This window comes from Accipiter gentilis, chromosome 18 (assembly GCF_929443795.1).
Source record: "Accipiter gentilis chromosome 18, bAccGen1.1, whole genome shotgun sequence".
Taxonomy (NCBI): Eukaryota; Metazoa; Chordata; class Aves; order Accipitriformes; family Accipitridae; genus Astur; species Astur gentilis.
This window is the reverse complement of record NC_064897.1, coordinates 15,289,796-15,310,001: the sequence shown is the minus strand read 5'-3', so window position 1 is coordinate 15,310,001 and position 20,206 is coordinate 15,289,796. Positions and strand designations below refer to the sequence as shown.

At 42.7% G+C, this 20,206-nt stretch overlaps 1 protein-coding gene across 1 annotated transcript; it reads left to right on the top strand.

Annotated features, from left to right (window-relative positions):
• Window positions 1–5,284: 5,284 nt before the first annotated feature.
• LOC126047965 (aldo-keto reductase family 1 member B1-like) lies at window positions 5,285–11,842 on the top strand. Its single transcript, XM_049822292.1, is given in 9 exon segments — window positions 5,285–5,470; window positions 6,252–6,419; window positions 7,106–7,222; window positions 7,872–7,949; window positions 9,360–9,479; window positions 10,225–10,331; window positions 11,084–11,200; window positions 11,369–11,475; window positions 11,634–11,842. Coding segments are annotated over 9 exon segments (1,209 nt in total).
• The last annotated feature ends 8,364 nt before the right edge of the window (window positions 11,843–20,206 follow it).

Here is a 20,206-nt window from a genome sequence, read left to right as displayed (position 1 = left end):
GGCGGTAGTTTTAAGTCATCAGAGGCGCCTTCTTCCAACAGCTTTAACCTTGGCTAAGCAGATTCTCTCACCGGCAGTCGCTGCCTTTTTTGCCCCCTGGGGACAGCCTCAGTTTTTGTCCTCCTGGAAGCCGGCCAGCGCTGGCCCCCGGTATTTCCTACAGCACTGCCTTTCGGGCAGCTTTGTCTTACTGGTCTCCTCTCCTTAAAGCCAGGTTTCTGGTCCTGCCCTGACTCAGGCTGTACTCCCAGGGACTTTTTGGCGATGTCAAGGCAGGATCGGCTTTGCCGGTAACATCCGTGCTGGTATTTCTTCTGTAACACAGCTTGGGCTTGAAGCTGTGAGCTGAGAGCAGCACTTTCCTAATAACTGCCAACAGAAACCTTAAACAACCTTTCAAAGGTATTTTATGAAGCAATTAGTTTTTAGAAGAGAGGTATTGAGCTCTGACTCCGTGTTGTTTCCCACGTGGCCGACTTGTATTTTACCAGCTTCAAGCTGGCAGGCTGAGCGCTGTTTGCACCCACCTGTGGAAATGTGCCCAGGAGTCACCAGCGCTTTAGAGAGCTTCATAGATACCAAAATTTCTGACATATATGAAGTAAAAAAACTGGAAGAGAACTTCTTCTGAGCTAAAGCTACCTATTTAAAGAAAAAAAAGTCATAAGTGCTGTGAAAAACTGAACAAGGACGTAAAGGCAAAGTGAACGAAGACCTTCACATAGGCTTAAGAAATAGTCTGGGCTAATGACTCTTTTCCTAAATAGACTAATGACTAAAATTTCTCCAGCTGGTGAGATGCGGTTTGATTCAGTACGGAAATGTGCTTTGCTGTGTGAGGGATTGCTGGAGCAAGAAATGGGATAACGCTCTCCGTCTGCCTTTGTGATGGGCAGAGCGGAGGTCGAGGGACCGGGGGAGTCCCTCTCATTAGGGAGGTGGCTACACGTCACTGAAGGACAAGGGACGCGACCGCTGCGCTGGAGAGCCAGCCTGTTGTTTATCTACATTAGTTTCTGCAATGAGCTGAAGTGAATTTCGTCCTGCCCTTGGTTGCAGACCAGCTGTACAGGTACCTTGGCAGTCTCTGTGACCAGGGTGGAAGATCCAGAGAGCCAGGGTCATCATATCTCTTTCCACTATGTAACACATTTTTCTCACAGATAAGAAGAAAAAACACACAAGTGTATCAAATATCCGCGTAGCAGCACTGAGCAGTACAACTGCTGGATAAAACTTCCTTTCATTGCAGTATTCAGGCAGAGCAAGCCTGATCTTTTTGACCTCATAAATAAAAGGGTTTTCCTTTGGCTTGTCCCAAAGCTGCCGTGATCTGCACACCTCAGTTAAAATCCTCGGACGTGGGGCTGAGGTGCCCGTGATCCAGGCGAGCTCTGGCTCTGGCCGAGGGACGGGGCAGCGAGGGGTGCGGAGCAGAGCCGTGCGGGAACGGTCAGGCTGCAGGCAGAGCCGCCCGCTGCCGGGTGAGACGGGCGCAAGAAACAACTTGAGGACGCAAGCGGAAAACTACCCGACGTGAAGAGGTACAAAACCCTAAAGGAAATCTGGGGCTGGAGGGCAAGAGTTTGGTACCGGTGGGGACCTGTTGTAGGGAGCAGCAGGGTGGACCCTCGGCCAGCTGACTGATGCCTGCGGGGGCTATTCGGGTGTCTGCCCGGGGAGTGCTGAGCGCGCTCGCGCTCAACCTCACGGCCTCTCGGGCTTTGTTGACTTTTATCTGTGTTAACTTCAAAACAACAGGTTGATGCTTCCAGGTTGAGCATATTCTGCACGCAGGGTCTGCGCGCCGTACAAAGTGCCTGCGACCAGGTCACGAAGTGGCCTGCCCCGCGTCACTGGGCATTTGAGACGCTGCCTGTTGAAACATGGTGTTACCCTGCGGCTGGTTTTGCCTGTAGCAGGCAAAGAAATGACGGGTAAGGAAAAGTTCATTAATGGCTGGGTAAACAACAAATGCTTACCACTCCTATCTTCCAAATGAGTTCTTGCAAAATTTTGGGCAGGGCTCTGAAACCAGGTAGCACGCCAGCTCCTTCCGACAGGACACAGGAGCCTCCAGGCTGGGGTCAAATCCACTGTGCATAAAAATGAGAGGGTTTGGATTTTCCAGAATAGGCTGCTATTCCTACTGAGCTTTGTAAAACTGTTTTTTTTCAGTTCATGCAGAAGAAGGTTTTTAGTTGTGAACGGTAAAAAAATCTCATGTAGGATGACAGCATGCAAACAGAAAAGGCCATAAAGTGACAGTGACACGGTGTCAACGGACAAGACACCCAAAGCTGTTTGGCTTCTGAAAAGTGGGTAGGTGTAGAAAATGCCACAGTGGCTGCTCCAGGAAACACAAGGGTACCATAGTGTGCCATTAATGATCATCAGTCTTGCAGGTTAAGTAGTTTTGATTTTGAAGAGTCACGCAGAACGAACACGGCTCTTGAAAAGACAAGGCTTTATTTATTCTCGTCTCCCTCTCAGGCAGGGAGAACCCTTCCTTAAAAGGACGGTTTTGTCCCTGTGGTTCTTGACAAATCACACTGTGGAAATGTCAAAATGCTTCCAAAATTTTTTCCTTAACAGTCAAATGGGGATGTAATCCACTGTCTACCTGACTATTTTAAATATACCAACAAAATTGGATCAGAATGTTCTAAATGTGTAGTACAATCTGGTGGTTTGACCTTTGACAAGATACTGTCATTGTCACATCCTAGGGATACTAATATTAATCCTGAGAAATGCAGGGGGGATTATATCTGAACAGAAAATAAGATGGGACATTAATTTTAAGTTACTATCCCGCTTAAAATATTGTGTGATACAGCAAATTATACTATAGATAAGCCATCATTCAATCTTGGAAGCTGAATGTCAAAGTGAAATATTCTCTGTAGGTACGAAGTTCTTAGAACAGCTGAAGAAACCCTAATGAAAACTTAAATTTGTCTTCAATGAAGATGTTAATTCACATCCTCGCTGGGCTGATACATCCCTAAGCTGAGGCTGAAAAGTTTGTAAAATGAATTTTCTGATACTAGAAATTACTTTTGTATGGTAAGGACTGACTGCGGAGTTGCAGAATGATGAAGATGGGAGTGACGGAGCACTGAGAAAAAAATTTGCGTATGATAGTATATGAATTGAGTGAACACTCATCGTTCAGTGGTTGACAGCAAAAGCCACAGGGGGCCTTGAGATCAGCCAGAATCCCTATGGCGGAGGGATTTTGGTGGCGAGTTTGGCCACAAGCACCAGGCAACTGCGTTCAGGAAAGTGAGACGCGTGCCGCTGCCCCTCAGCTTGCGAGGACAAGCCGCAGGCTGTCATGGGGCAGTGGAGGGTGTGTATATAATACGGGTGCCCGGTGCTGTGGGGATGAAGCAGTATTGGGAATTATTTTGACGATGATCCCTCCTGTGGACAGATCTGTGCTTCCTCCTGGGACAAGCAGCTTTGTGGCTTCTTCTGGTGAAGTGTTCAGGGGCAGGCAGGCGAGATGAGAAATGGTTCTTGGGGTGTGTGCAAATTCCCCAAATACCACTTTTCTTGCAGAAAAGTAGAGCCTGTGGGGTATACAAAAAGCTGCAAGCTCAGTCAATGCAGTATGAGTCACTGGCATGACGAGCTCACTCAACAAACTCAGGTGAGGAGCCCACAATCAATTTTTAGATTCTTTGGAGAGAGAGAGAAAGGCAAAATCCCTGCCTTCTCTTGCTTATTGTAGCACTTCTGCCCATATTTTCCTTGTCTGCAGTCAGTCAGCAGGCAGGAGGGAGGGGCAAAGCCTATTTAATAAGTTTTGCAAGGGGCTGCAGCCTCTCCTTGCCTGCGGTGGCTGGGAGGGGACCGTGCACGGCCACCTACCTGGAGCTGCCCACCCGTGTGAGGATGCCCATCGTGGGACTGGGGACCTGGCAGGTACCTGCTGGAGCTGGGGACCTCTCCTCATCCCCCTGCCTCTGGTCACACAGGTGACACCAGGAAATTGCTGAGAATTGCGGTAGACTTTTTCAGCAATCTTCTCTTCGGGTCGGGAAAATGCAGCAAATCCTCTGTGCGGCATTTCTTGCCTTCTGAAATATTTCAGGTAATGCAGGTATTTACACCTGTCGCTGAGGAATTTTTTGAAGTGAGCAGGTGGTGCTGACTTAGTGTAGGTAGTGAGCAGATAGAAGGAGATTTTTCTTATCTACGGAAAAAAATTACATACTACAGAAGTAAAAACTTCTGCCTAGCTTGTTTTTCTTCATTTTTTGGTTTGTTTTTGGGTTTTTGTGGTTTTTTTTTTTGCTTTTGGTACTGGGTATTAATATCCTAGCAAGTCATGTAGGTGTCGTCCTTGATGAGTGCATGTAAATATAGGAACTTAGGTGGCAGTGAGTGGATTTGGAAGTGGGAATTTACATTAACTCCTTAGAGGCTGAGGATAACTTATTTGTATTGCAGCAGATGAATACGCAGCATTTTGCATGAAAATAGTTTGGGTAGTTCTTTACCTGCAAATGTTATCTAATGGACTTCTGGTAAGAGAGAAGATTTAAGGATATACTGAACTATAAACATAAAAGGAGTCTGGAAATGAGCTGAAAATTTTAAGAAAGTGAGCTTCTTAAGAAAGAAAAAAAATAGCGGATCATGCCCTGGATTTGAGACTGGAAACTAAGTATGTTGAATTGCAAGCTGCCAACTCTATGAAACACTGTCCAGTCAGCATAAAACTATGTTAAATTATTCCTGCTATATTTTTGGGTCAGCTGCTGCTCATCATCATGTAACTTATGCACAAATAGGGCTGAGTTTGTTTAACCCTTTCAGTCTTGATTGGTCAGATGACAAAACACACTAAGAAGTCTAGAATACCTAAGCAGGCTTTAAAAAAAGCATGCCTTGCGTGGAGCCTCTTAGGGCACTGATGCCGGGGTGGATGAGCTCTGTGAAGGAACCTGTTAAAATGCTAGCAGAGACCGATTAGGACCAAACAGAAGGAAAATTTTGGACATGTGATCCCTGCCACCACAGAAATCTCTTGCGCTAGTGCAATGAAAACATGGCCCAAACCCACTGCGATTACTTCATCAAAGCTATTCGATCTCAAGGTTCCCACAGCAGCTTCAGCTGCGACTCCCTGTGTTTCGGTGCAGCAATGGGGCCTCTCTACCCCATCACTCTGACGTGAAGTCCTGTTGAGTGAGCACCATATAAAATGAAGCAACGGATTATTTTTCATGAAAAACATCTCACAATACAGAGTCTTGTGTCATCACAGGGTATGTTGTCACCTTTGTTCTCCACTGACGACTCCTCCACTCAAAAGCGGTGCCCGTCGCTCCTGCACGGACCCAGAGAAAAGGCGCTCTGCGACGCCCGGCGTTTGGCAGGGGTTGCCGCCAGCCTGCTGCTGCCCCGTGCCTCCCGAGGGGCTGCAGCGTTCATACGTAGGAAGGGGTGGGATGGGGTAAGGGGCTGCAAAAAGGAAAACTTGTAAAACTTTAAACTGCCTGTTTGGTTGTGTGTAGTAGAAAAAAACCGCTGCGGTTTCTGGTTTGTTGTTTGGTGTTTTTTTTAACTTAGATGAACCAACCAAGCACCCTTTGACTGGAAATACTTGGAGAAGTGAATCATTTTAAAAAAAAAAAAAAAAAAAAAAAAAAGATGATGGGCGGAGGTGTAATGAAGTTAAATGTAGGAGGTAGTCGCAGTTTTGCATCACACTTCTGCTTGAAGTACCATTTTCCAGAATCAGTATCCAGTCATCAAACAACTCTTCAGTGTCTCCAAGCCAAGAATCTGATTTACTTTGCTATTAAATACCAGGTTGTGCATTTTACCCAGGAGGTGGCACTGTCCGTGTAGGGTTTTGCCGTCCTCTCACCTCCCTTGTCCTGTGTCAACAAGAGCCGGCTTGTTTGTGTGCGGGGCCAGCAGGCTTTCCAGAGGTGATTCGTTTCCTCATGTTGCCAGCATCCCGCACTAAAATTGCTTTTAATTTCTGGGCAAATTAGAACTGATGTTGAGGTAGCCTCGTGTCCGAATGTGAACATTCAATCCTTAGAAAGGGGCAGATCAGCTCAGGCAGCTCATCAGTGACTCCCGTGGCCATTTTACTACAGAAAATGAATGAAAGCAAGAGCCAAACTGGAACGCCTCATTATTTTGGGGGGTAAAGTCTCCAGATTTGGAGAACAGCAAACTTCTGCTGCTGTTCACCGATTTACTGACTTGTCTTCTTGTTTCAGTCTCTCCAGGGAACAGCAAGAGATGCAGTGAAATTTGCCATTGGTGTTGGGTACCGCCACTTTGATTGTGCCTGCCTGTACCAGAATGAGAACGAGATCGGGGATGCACTACAAGAAAAAACGGTGGAGGGGATTGTGAGGTGAGAAGACCTCTTTACTGTCAGTAAGGTATGTCTTTGGATAACTTGTCTCACATGAGGCCAGCTCGTAGGAAGAGAGACAAGGTCCCAACCTGCAGAGTGCCAGGGGATGAAGCTGGTCTGGGAATTAACTCCTCTCTGTCAGGGCAAAGCATTTTGCGGATGGAGGGAAGGAAGAGGTCAACTCTTGGGGAGAAAAAAAAAAAAGGCTTGATTTGAGAGGGATTTTTTTGTAGTCCATATCCATTGTCAGCCATGGAGACAGGAACTGAGGCCGTGCTCTCAGTGGCCTCTGAGATAGGAAGCAGGGCTATTGTATTCGTGGTCACTCCCGCTGCGCTGCCGGCCTCAGCCTGTTAGCTCCTGCATGTTATGGTTTGTTTTGTTTTTTCCCCCAACAACAATGGTAGGAAAAATAAAGTAACTTCTATCTGCTGGAAGCTGGCAGGTTGATTTTCACCAGTTTTGCTTTTTTCTTCATTTTGTTTAATTGTTGTATGAATCGTTGGAATTTCAGAGTATCTCGTTCTCATCTTACTTAACTGACAGTATCGCAAATAAAGTAAGGCGCACAAAAGTGGCACTTCCTCAAGACACGACGATGTGCCGTATCACGAGCTGCCTCTGTGTCAGCGCCATGTGTTTCCCTGCCAGGAATGCTCTGCGGTGGTGAGGCTAGGAGAGCGGCTCCCAGGCTTTGCGTTACCCCTGCAGCTGTGGTCCGCCTTCCGCGAGAGATCCCTGGTGAAGGAGGCATGCCAGAAAACACTTGCTGCCCTCCAACTGGATTATTTGGATCTCTACCTGATGCACTGGCCCATGGGATTCAAGGTATTGAGCCTTCAACTCCCAGGAGCCACCTGTCAGAGCTCTGCCACCTTTTCCTTTGGGACCAGACATGTCCTCTCTAATGAGGGGTGGTGTTAGACCCCATTAGGACACAATGACAAACCTCCGCGTGGAGTGCCCAGGAGGAAAGGTAAGGTCATGGCGGCTTAAGCTAGGTATTGTAGTACAAAAATCACCTTATTTTACCCTGCACAGCATTTCCATGTCATGGATCAAATTACCATCCAGATCACATTCCTCTTAAAGCCTGGGATTTGGCTATCATTTGCTTTTTCAGGATCAAAGAGTTGTGAATTACTTAGTTCCTATTTTTCTCTTCTCTCTCTCCCCTCAGGTTAAATAAATCCTCGTTTCCCCATCGTGTCACATCCCTGGCCTTCCCGCAACCTGAGGCACATAAAAGTGTCTGCCCTTCCTCTGCCTGCAGGACAGATTCTCAAGAAGCAGATTTTCTTGAAGATTACTCTGTTCATACAGATTACTGGTTTTGGCCACCTCTTTCCCCAAAACAAACATAGGGCAGGATATCCAGCCTGTGTCCAACTCTACTTGCTTGTAGAATTTCCAAGTGATTTCTTTAACTACTTACTATTCAGCCTACCTTAAACTCACTTTTTTGTTGTGATGATAGGCAGGGGAGGAGCTATTTCCTGCAGGTGGAAATGGCATGATCATTCCCAGCAATACAGATTTTCTGGATACATGTGAGGTATGTTCATTGACAGGCCAAAAAATTCTTGCTAGTTTGAAGTAACAACCTGAAAACTCGAAGGTTTCTACTTTGGGAATCGTTCTGAGAGGATTTCTGATGTGAAGTATTCCAGCTTGCTGACTTCTCTGTACCCTTGGGCTCCTTCTTGTGTTACTTGCCAAAATTGAGGTATTTTTATGTCTACTGCTTACTAAACTGGCTGGGTGGGCATGGCAAGAGGAAATCTTTGACTGTGTGTGTACCCTGCAGTGGCTTGAGCTGACATACACTGTCGCTTCAGACCCCACACCACTCTCTGGACATTTTTCAGTGGCTTTAGCTGTAGCCGTGCTCATCCCTAGTTGCACCTGAGCTGTCCAGACCACAGGAAAGCCAACATGCCTGTGCCAAGGTACCCAGAGCATCCAGATTTCCCCCCTCTAGAAAATACTGGAACTTGCCCAAAGTCCTTCGCTAAAGCTGCGTGTGCAATGCAAACAGGCAGGAGCACGGGCTGTGTGGGAGACAAGACTTGGGCGCAAGTTCAAATTTCTGCTTGGCTGACGGTTTGGGCTTCCTTTCCCTCCCACCCCCACTGTGTGCTCAGCATGGCCAGGTCAAAAGAAGACAAGAGACTCACCGGAGTCAGAAGAATTCGCTGATGGTTTTTTTCCTACTGTCAGATGAAGAATAAGGCACATTTTTGTTGCTCATTTCAAGGCAAAAAGTGGATATTTCAGGCTCCTGCTTGCGATAGCAACTTCAAATAAAAATGATTTCTGCTTTGGAAGAGGTCTTATCTTCTGCTCTAAAGATTATTTTCTCCTGTTTCTTTCTGCTGGAGGTGCCAATCTAATTAGGGCTGTCTAGCTGTTTTATTGTTTGCTAGTGTGAACGAAAATAGGTGGTGGTGGGGGAACGCAGCACTGGTTATACTATACTGCCACTGCTAAATGGTACATCTCTCTTGGGAAATTAATCAACGTTGATGATCTGGTATCCTGCTCTAACTCTCCCAGAACAGCTCCTTGTCAAGCCGCACTGTTCCAAATGGCAAGCTTTTTATTATGGGATAATTATTTCTTAGCTGAGGAGTTATCCTAAAAAAACCCTTTTTTATTTATGAGCAGAAGGTCTACCTGGAGATAATATTTCAAGATAGTTGTATTCTACTGAAGTAATAGTAGTGTACTAATTGTTAATCTTGAATAATGCTGTTATTTGTTTGTATGATGATACATGATGAGAAAGCCCGAGTCTTTGACCAGGGTCCCACCGTTTACTGTACTGTACTAACGCCACATCAGGAAAGGATCCCAGCCACGAGGATTTTTACCACTGAAATTTTGGCACAGGCAATTTTGCCATATATATAAAAAAAAAAAAAATCTTAATTCAATAGCAAGTCTGATTCTGTAGTGTTTCTAGGCTATGGAAGAGCTGGTGGATGCAGGACTGGTGAAAGCCATTGGAGTCTCCCGACTTCAACTGCAAACGGATCAGCTCCTGAGCAAACCAGGCTTAAGACATAAACCTGCAAATAATCAAGTAAATTGTTCTCAAACTCATCGGTACTGACATCACACCTGTCTGGGGTGTTGCAATCGATGCAACATCTCTGGCAGTAAAATACCTTTTTATGTTAAGGCTGTGCTTTTTCATATCTGTGTGGGAATACACCTGTGTTTGGCTAAATCACGGAGCAATCAAAGATGCAGAACGTTCTGGGCCCTTACTTGTGCAGGAAGCTGCAGTCACACAAGCCTGCGGCACCCCTGGCTTGAAAGTGGAACCTTCACCTTTCTTCTGACTGCAGCACTGAGCTCATGCAGGCTGAGAGATGAGCTCTGAAAGGGAGAATGCGGCGGGGCTTACCCATCTCCTTTCCTACAGCTCCTAAGGAAAAAAAAAAGGCTGCATGAATAGGTAGGACCAGAGCCAGGCCACGCTGCTGGGGTGAATAGGTAGGATGGGATGACAGGAGAGTTGGGTGCTTCAGCTGGATGTGCACAACTGGAACTTGGAGCCCACTGACAGGGGGACTGGGAGAGGTCATGAAAAATGAGGCAGGCAGCTGGAAAGAGAAACTAATGTATGAAGATTGGGCCTTGCTGGAGGCAGCGTTGGGAATAAGGGGAAAAGATCTCAAGCACTGGCTGACTCTCTTAAAAACCCTACAGCTGCAAAAAGAACAACCTTTTCAAAGCTGATGTGGGGCTTGGCAGGTCACCATAGTGATGCTAAACCTTGAAGTACCTTCTGCTTATAAAGAAATCTGATTTTTTCTTTGTAGACTGAGAGCCACCCCCACCTTCCTCAGGAAGAGCTGATTAAGTTTTGCCAATCCAAAAGGATCTCTGTCCCTGCATATCGTCCCCTTGGAGCACCCAACTGGCCATGGTAAGAATGCTTTGTGAGACTTCTTTCTTAGACATTGGTTGGAGCCAATACAGTAAACCAGTCTTGGGACGTGGATAAACCTTCACACACACAGAAACCTCTCTCACACTTACTGTGATATTCAGTCCACTAATTCATACCTGTGCTGTCTCTGGAGTTTCATATTGAGGAGAAAAACGATCAGTTGGTTGGTGAAAGATAATTCTTAACTGAGCTTGGGTGAGTTTATTAAACATGTAAGAGAACTTCTGAACTAAAACAAACACAAACCGAAAACAAAGCAGCACATGCTTATGAAAACAGCAACTTTGCAGTCTTACTGAGACAAATGGATTAGGTTTTTAAATGGATGACCTGAAGAAATTTTGCTTTTACTCCAGTCTTCATGGCCTTCTCTGACCTGGGACAGGGTGTATACCAGAGCAGCTGTGCTTGCGAAGGACATGACAGCTACCCATTCTCAAGATGAAATTTTCAGGATCTGGACAAAAGAAATTCCCAGCCTGATCCCAGGATGGACTGAAATGTGTTTCAGTGACCTGTTATACTAGAAACTACAGGCCTCTTCTCATGTGCCAACCTGCGATAAAAGGAAAAGAATGAAAGCAGGGACTGGAGCAATGAGAAGATGGTGAATTAAAGTGTGCAAGATGATGCTTTCTTATAATTTTAAAAATATTCTTACCCTACAGTGCTTGAGGGAGAAGATAGCGGGCCACTGAACTGCTGAAGTCTGCTTTTTATTTTCACAGGTCCAAGCCTGAAGATATTTCCCTTTTTGATTATCCCCAAATTAAGGAAATGACACTCAAGTACAACAAAATCCCAGATCAGGTAACTACTGGTCATAGTATTTTCCCTGGTTACAAGTATTTTTCCGATTCCTGCTAAAGTAACTATTTACACAGGTATTATGGAAAACTGAGTTCCAGCTGTCTCATACACATTGTAATGCTTTAAAGAATATTATCTCTAACACTAGTTTTAACGATGGACAGAGGATTACCAGTGGCCTTGGGCTTTAATTGGCACACTAGCCACTTCTACATGCAGCATCCCTGGCCAATTCTGAACTCTTTTCCAATGCACTCCCATGCTGTCATCTCAACTTCAGAGACAGATAATGATTGCCCGTCTTCTACAGGTTGGTAGTACTGGGATTTTTGCAGGTACATTGTGTGTCAAGATATCTTGTAATGGATACACACCAAACTACTGTCTGAAAATCAAAATTGGCTGGGAACTCCAAAATAAATAGGTGGCAATTTTTTTTTTCTGTTTTCTTTGGCTACTTTATATAAGAAACAGTCAGTGTAAATAAACAATGCTTTTCTACTTCTGTTTTTGGTATTCTTTCTGCGAATGAACTTACACTTGTCTTTTTGCAAACTGAAGTAACCCAGCTGTTTGGGACCTTTATTCAAGTGTTTGACTTTGAATTGGCTAAAGAGGAGATGGAAACCCTCTTTGCTTTCAAGAAGCAGTATCGTATCTGCACATTAAGCAAGTGAGTATTTCGTCCTCCTCCGTGTTTTGGCAAGATTGGATTATCATTGGCTATCCTCTTAATGGACAGTATTTGATAGTCCCACTTAAAAATAAGAAGAGAAGGAATGTTAACCAATACCTGGGCATATCCATACCTGCTGGAATCCAGCACTAGGGTTTATTAGAGCATTGCCCATCTTCTATAGGTTGGTAGCACTGGGATTTTTGCAGGTATGTCGTGTGTTAAGATATCTTGTAATGGATACACACCAAACTGCTGTCTGAAAATCAAAATTGGCTGGGAACTCCAAAATAAATAGGCAGCATTTTTTTTTTGTTTTCTTCGGCTACTTTATATAAGAGACAGTGTAAATAAACTCCATTTTAAGAGTGAGAATTGTAAGGTTTTTTTGAAGTGAAAAGCTGTACCTATGTATTTATGCCAAGATTATTAAGGCAGCATCTAGATAATAGAATGGTTAGATACAGACTTACAAAGTTCTGCAATTTATTCTGTTTTCCAAGGTTACTCACTTATCTAATAGCATACAGTGGAATTAGGAGTTCACAAGACAGCGGTTTAGTATCACAGGGAAGTTTAGCAATTTCAGCTAAGCAGAAGATAATGTATCTTTTGAGAACAAGGTCACTGTTATATGTGAAGGTTACACAGCATTAACTTCCACTGCCCTGTGTAAACTAAGCAGACTCACATTAGTGTTTTTAATGTAGTTCACAGTTTTAGTTCTGCAGAGCTTTTGTCAGGGGAAAAAAGCCTTCTTTTCTTAGCCTTAAGACTCTATCCTTAAAGTGTTTTAATCATACTCTCTTCTCCTAGATGCAAAAATCACAGGGACTATCCTTTTTTGGAAGACTAACATAGGCATTGTCTTCACATCCTCTGGGGATCAGGACTGTGTATCATTGTTTCAAGCAATCTGTAATACTTCATGTGTATTAAATCACAATGTAAGTGGAATATGTATTACAAGATGCTCATAGGCATTCTGAAGAGTAATCTTTGAGCATGCATGCATTTGCTTCCCTTATTATCAACCAGTTATATCAGTCCTTTATCTGTATCTTTGCTCTGCTCTTCTTGTAGCAAAATTCTATTGTAGCAAAATGTATATTCTCTTACCATTTAGTAATGATAAAGAAGTTTAGTAAACCTGAATCTTTGGGATTTGTGAAAAGCAGTCTTCATCCTAAATATAAAACCTGACTAATTTTAGAGAAATTTAGATTCTCCCAGTGGTTGTAGTTTTAGACAAAAGTTCAAAACATGCTATCTTTCAGTTGTTAAGACAATCCATTTAACATCAGAAGATCTTTATGTGATAAGACAATATGCTGCTTGAGAGTCTTAGTTCAGTAATTTCAGCATAACAGAATGAAAGCTCTTTAGAGGACACTGGTGAATTATGTTTCAGGAGCTGTTTTCTTAATGAGGTGTCCTATTTATGAACTGCTAAAACTAATAAACTGGTAGGAGATTTGTATGTTTGGCTTATTATATCTACAAAAGTATGTAAATACTGCCTTTATCAGTAGAATGGCTGCAGTTAAGACTGCATCTCTCCCAGCAAATCCAAAGTTTGATAAAGGAGACATAGAGGAATTATTTTGTTTGGCAACTGTCTTATTTAACAAGCAGAAAAGCTGGGCAGCTCCATAGAAGCCAACAGTAGATTTTCACTCTCTTGTACTACTCCCTAGATATTGTTTGCTTGTGTTTTGACTCAAAGAATGTCACTGGATGTTGTTTTCTCTGGTAAAAAAAAGTCAGTGCTACTACAGCCCATGCACCTGCTGGAGTTTTAATGAGGTGTCTGTTAATCCAGACTTCTTGCTCTTTAAGTTTAACATGTGACTCAGAACTCCTGTAACTGCTTTAGGCTCTTCCAGCCCAGCAGAAGAACAATGTGGATCAGCACTGCCTGCAGAGAGGAAGGACAATTGTGTAATTAAGGTTCAGAGCTAGGATACACACTTCATGGATATCCTTTTCCAACTGATTTTCTTTGTAGTTGAGGTTTTTAAGTCTATAAAGGAAATGATGACATATCTTTGAGCTACTTTAGACTTCTGCAAGATGTTTGAATAACAGGTGCCCTAGAAATGGCAAAGCAATTCTGTCAAATGGGATTTCCTACAGCAACTCTTCTAAGAAAGAGGTCTGAAAAGCATGTCAGCAATTGCCACCAAACAGTTATAGCACAGTGGTATGGACAGGAAGGTGCCTGCAATAGGTACTTTTTTTCCACCCCCCAAACATGCTAAATTGAAAGGCTCAGTTACATGATACCATCACAGCCACAATTAGAAAATGAGCTACATGGAAGGTCCTCTGCTTCCAGGCATTCAGACTAGTCAGGTTGTCAGTCTACAGCAGTAGGAGCGATACCTGCTTAAGACTGTGGCATACAGCCTATCTTGAAATACTCTCTACTTCATAGGAATTTTCTAACAACATTCCAATTTAATCACAGCTATCAGACTTGAAGTTATTTACAGGATGTTTATAGACTGTGGCAGGCAGGAAGCTGGACTAGATGATCACAGTAGCCATATAATAGTAAAAAATTCAAAACAAGTTAGAAGCCAGAGATTGTGCATTTGTTTTAGAGACAATAGATCTTTTTCAGCTGCAGAGACCTTAGCAAAGGTAAAAAGAGAAAAATTTGGGTGATGTCAGTTACTGGGAAATAAAGCAGCCTGCAGCCACATGACATAAAGACAATGTGCCTTTCTAGCAGGCCATCACTGCCTCACAGCAATCACTGCAGCTTATGACAGCGGTAAGCCTGCTGCTATTAGCTGCTCAAGAAGCATACTTCCTAGCTTCACCATTTCACCCACCCCAACATCTATGCCACAAGGGCACTGCTATAGTTGCATCTGCTACCTGTAGAGAGGGAACTACAAAGCATGATCTCCCTTGTATTTGGTTTTGAGGATTCAAAAATATCTTCCTACCTCTTATGTGTTTTTTTTGTAAGTTCAGACTTCACTTTACATATAACCTGCTTGCTAAGAAAATAAAAATTGTCATGACATGCTAGGGTAGAGACTTGGGCTTGTTTTACTGCTCTTGTTCTTTAGTCAACTGCATTTACAAGTGTTATGTTGGTCAGATCACTGCAGCAGAAGAGAAAAAGAGACAAGCTACAACTGTCTTCTGAAGACTTCTATTTGTTCTGTCAGTGCAGGGACCTGCAGCAGAGGTATTGCCACACACTAAAAAGTGCTGGAAACTTTCTAGTCTCCAGATTCATCTGAACCCTGCATTAATGAGCAAGCATATACCGATGGCCATTTAACCCACGCCCTTTTCTGTGGTTGTAACTAATTCAACTGCATGCTGCTACCCAGGTAGCCTTGAGGTACATGCAGTGATAGTCTGTCTCCACCTATTTTTCAGTGGCTCATGGAGCATCTGTTGGTTACTAATCCCCAGGCTGGATCGATGTCTAACATGAGGAGCAGATATACAAAAGGCCACAGGTCTGGCACTTCATAGAGCTGAAAATACCAAGGCTATCTCTTAAAGCCAGGAGAGAACATGCTATGCTACAAACAAAATGCTTCAGGAAAAAGACTATGAGTATTCTCCCAGTGTCAGATGCATAATAAACAGGCTCAAGTCACCATAACCAGCTCTAGGGAGCACAGTAAGTTTCCTGAAGGACTAACAGCTTCTATATTTTCATCCCTACTTCATCAGCAGCATGATCATCAGCTTTCTGTCAGAACCACAACAAGATGTTTATATTATCCCCAAATAATTTTCAGTTTCTGTCAGCTATGTAACAGTGCTCTTAGACCAAACCTGCAGATACATCTTTCCTAGTCAGCAGTGAGATTATCCATGCCACTGGACTGAACCCAGTAAATGAAAAACACCTTAGCTTAGCATTTTGCCTTTGTATCACAACACATTGTCCCATGACTTGAGCTTTTATTGTGCAGTTCATCCATTCTGGTATAGTTAAGCCTTCATTAAAAGTTCCAAAGGGTCTGGGTGGAAAAAAAAAGTTACATCCATGTTTTAGAGAGAAAACAGGATAATGTAGGTAATGAACAATAGGTAAAATTCAAGACTCTTTGCTCATCTTTGCTGCTCAGATTTTCCATCTATTATAATTCCAACCTCTCATATTGAGCTCAATATCATTCAAAACCAAACACAATAAGAAACCAAACAGTGAATAAGATAGACACAAACCTTTTGCATTCAATCCTGCACAAAGAGTTCTGGTCCTTGCCTTCCTCTGTATCTTAAAAAAGGTTTATAGAAGACTGACTGGGATAATCAATGGCCTAGGAATAATTTCTACAGACAGCAATTAAGTAGACTAAGACCTTACTTGACTTGACACCAGTGCAGGGAGTGTGCCAGAAGTTTCTTAAATCTGGAGCAGCTTGGAAAGTGTGACTGGAAATAGACCAGTTGCTATCTCCTCCACTGTAAAAGTCAAAACTATCAAATCAATCTAGCAGCAGACAAGCCCAAAACAAATAAGAGATAGCAATTCTTCACAAGATATGTAGGTGTGAAAAATCATTCCCTTGGAATGTAACAGATTCACAAGGTAACTGAACAAGAAAGAGTTAACTGATGGCTGTTAAACACAAAAAGATCTTAAATTGCTGTCAGAATATTTAAAAAGTGCACACACAACTGCATGCAATGCTCAACTTACTCATCTTCAACTTGTTTTGGCCACAGTTGGAGACAGAATGCTGCAGTAAGTAGATACTTAGTCTGATTCAGTTCAGCTGTTCTTATGAGCAGCTATCAGCTGGCTTGTAATCAGGCTTATTTAAGTTCAGAAAAAGCCAGATTGTATATTCAGCTTGATTTTTTTTTCCCCCTAAGAATTTGGAAAAAAGATGTAGTTTCGCAGATGTTTGTACTAGCAGGCCTGTACCATGCACTTTAAAAAATTAAAATGCAAGAGCAACATGGCCTATGAAGAAGTTTTAAGAGTTGCCTCTCAGCTTAAATGAGCAAGGTCCTGCCAGAATAAGGTAGGGCTCTGTACTTTTTAAGTGGCCAAGGCAGAGGGAGGGATGACAAATAGTTACTGACAGAGTTTATAGATGACAAACTAGGGGAGTATTAAGTGATTAAAAAGATAAAATAGTTTGTCCTGAGTCAACTGTTCTGTGCTCCAATTAAGCAAAAGACTCCAGATTTCTAGTAGTATCTTCAACATTGTCAATACAGATTAAAAATCCAAATACAGGATTTTCTTTTCCTGTTTTGAACAACATAGTTTCCTGTGCCCTGGATTTCACAACTCTGCACAATGTTACAGTATGCACTTGTGCCAGTCTCGTGAGGTTAGCAAGAGAGATCCTGCCTCCTCCCCAGAGGGAAACAAAGACCAAGTTACAGATCATCACATAAAAAGTGATTCCAGCCAGGCAGGCTTGTGTATTTATGTTCCAGTATCAGAAGTCAAGCCATTTTCTCCCAAAAGCAACATCAACTGCAACCTGAAACATACTGTGCCTGTAAGACTATTTGTGGTGTCCTACCTCCAACCAGCAAGATGCTAATTCCAGCTGCTTCTTGTATTCTCCTCTGCTACCCCCAAAAATTCTCAAAAAAGGCCTCTTGCATTCTCCAGCAAGATAACTGCCAATTTTCTTTGTTTTCCCCATAAATCAGTTCACCATTATTCTTTGAAAATTGATCTGTTCTGTCAGAGCCATTTTCCTTTTAACATGAAAAAAAGGCCTGCTAATCTGGTATCACTTGAAGCAGTGAGAGTGCAGCTGGAAGTGAAAAAATTTTGAGTACAAGTAGATTCTACCAGTCCCAAGAACATGATTTTTCTGTCTCCTGCTCTTCATCTTTCCTGCAAGCTGGACTCCTCTTCCTAGGGTGTGCTACAGTATCACAGTAGTGTAACTGCTTGCAGCAGAGTCCTGAGAAAATCTAGTAAGAGGCCAACAAGGTGGAACTGAACCACAAGTTCTTAAATCAAAAACACAAAACAAAAACACAACCACTTTTCATTGGAAGAGCTACAAGATTGTATTTGTCCTTAAAAATTTCTTTGATCAGAAACCCAGAAATCCGTCAAATCACAATACAAAAACAAATGCTGTGAACAGTTATAGCAGGAAGAGCTCAGTTAGCAGGAATGCTAGGCTCCGGATATCTAATTCTTTGATCTTTCTACTTTACCTTTTAAGAGATGAAAAGAAACCTCTACCCTTGTAGGCAGAGTGTGGCACAAGTATGGGGGTACAACAGCCATTTATTTTACTGTAACAATCACCAGATCAACCTAGATTAAACAAAGATGTGGTTGCAGTCTAGAAGACAGGCTCTTCCTCTCTCTCAGCCTTATTTAATTATATCTGGCTTTAAAGAAGCAATCCAAAATCATTACGGGTGACATGGTTTTCTATCACTCCCTTCCCACTCATCCTTTCTGACAACAGCCTGCCTTCTGTGCAAGTTTATGCATCACTGTCCCTTCACTCAGGTGCTTCTCTTTTTCCTCTCTTCCCACTCTATTTCACCAAGCATCCAAGCCCTCTGCCGGCTAAGTACTGCACTGTGTTCCAGAACTACCCCTTCCAAATTCTTTCCCACTAAGTCATCCAGCAAAATACAGAGAGCGCCTGTTACACAGTACCACTCCACCCTGAGTGCTAGCTAGTCATCCTGCTGCTGCAGAAGAGTCTGTCTGAAAGTCTTCTCCAGTAAAATTCCTACTCTGAGAATGGAAAGTTTCAGGCACAAACTTTCATAGTTACAGTGAAATGAAAACAGAGGAAATGAACAGAACCTCATGTACTATTTTAGAAGCCCTGACCCTCAATGTAACTTCGTGCCAGAACACATTTGTCACAAAAATGTTATTTCTGAGCACGTCAACACTGCCCCAAACAGTTTTCTGTCACAGCTTAGACTAATCTAAGAACATTAGCTGTTCTGCTTTTTTTTGATGCCTTTGGGCTTTTATTTATCACATTATAGATACACAAAAACACCTGCAGAGCTGAAACTTTCTGTATTGGCTTTTAAGTCCAGAATTTAAAGTGACTGTAATCAGTTTATGTTATGAGAATCAGCGTTAGAGGAGAATATTGCTTAGAGTCAGACATCAATTCCCTCCTCCCTCTGCCTTGTGTTGGAAGTTAACTCAGTCTTGTCTGTTCAGCCTATTGTAAATTATTCTGACCAAAAGCGTTTACATGTAAAGTCTAGCCTCAGCAATAATAGAAAGATTTAAAAGCAGCATTTGAAGGTAACAAAATCTGTTTTCTCAATATAATGGTCAGCATTTATCAGAAAGAAAAATTTGGAATTAGTATGACTCCTTAGTACCTTTTCATCGGTATCAGGAAACAAGCCACCTGTTTCACAAATAGTTTGAGAACAACTGCACTCATGGTACATTTTAACCTGACTGAGTTCCCTTTAAGGTACATTATGTGATGCAGTTATGGAATCAGAATCCCACCTTACGCTTACCATTTAGGGGTGGTTATGCATTAACAGTTCTGGTGTCTCCCTTCTTTTAACTGTTCAGAAAGAACCCCCTTTCTGCCACACCTACATAACCTCTTTCAGAGGACAGTTCACAGTCTAGATCTACTCAGACCTCTGAAAAAAAATTTACAAGAACATGTAAGAAAATTACCCAACACTAGCCACTGTTTTTACCAGTGCATTTCATGAGTAGTCTTAAGCACCTCTCAGAAGGCAACAACTTTAAAAATCAATACCTGCAAGTATTGTGAAAACCATAAAACACTCCCAAGGGACAAACACACATCACATGTCAAAATTCAGCTATAAGCTTATTTTTCTGTCCTCCCAGAACAAAGTAGTAAGTTTCTGATCTTCTAGTTCATGACACAGGATTTTCTTGGAAATGCATTTTTACTGTATTTGCAAATGGTAGCTTGTACAAGCACAGAATTCTTTCCTGCATCATGTGCTGCCTGCCTGGAAAGAACAAGTTTTCTACTGCATACTAAAACAATCCCATAGGATGCCCTGTAGACTTCATGTCTTCAATGGAATGAGTTTTCTACTAGCCAAAGTATACTATCACTTCAGTACAACAAAGACTCATCTAAACATTAGTATATTAGCTGTCAGACATATCAAAACAACTCTAAAGAGAGGCTCAGACTCATCAACAGCCACAGGCTGATCACACTCAGGTGTTCTACATGCACGCTAGCATAAGAACAACAGAGAGCTAGCGGGTCATACAAAAGAAGTTAACATCAACAGCATGTGATTTCTTGGGGGACAGTAATTTTCCTTGCTTTTATGTGATCTCTAGAGACAGCTGATATAGTACAGCTACTCCAGCATTACTACCAATAGAGCATTGCTGAAATAACCA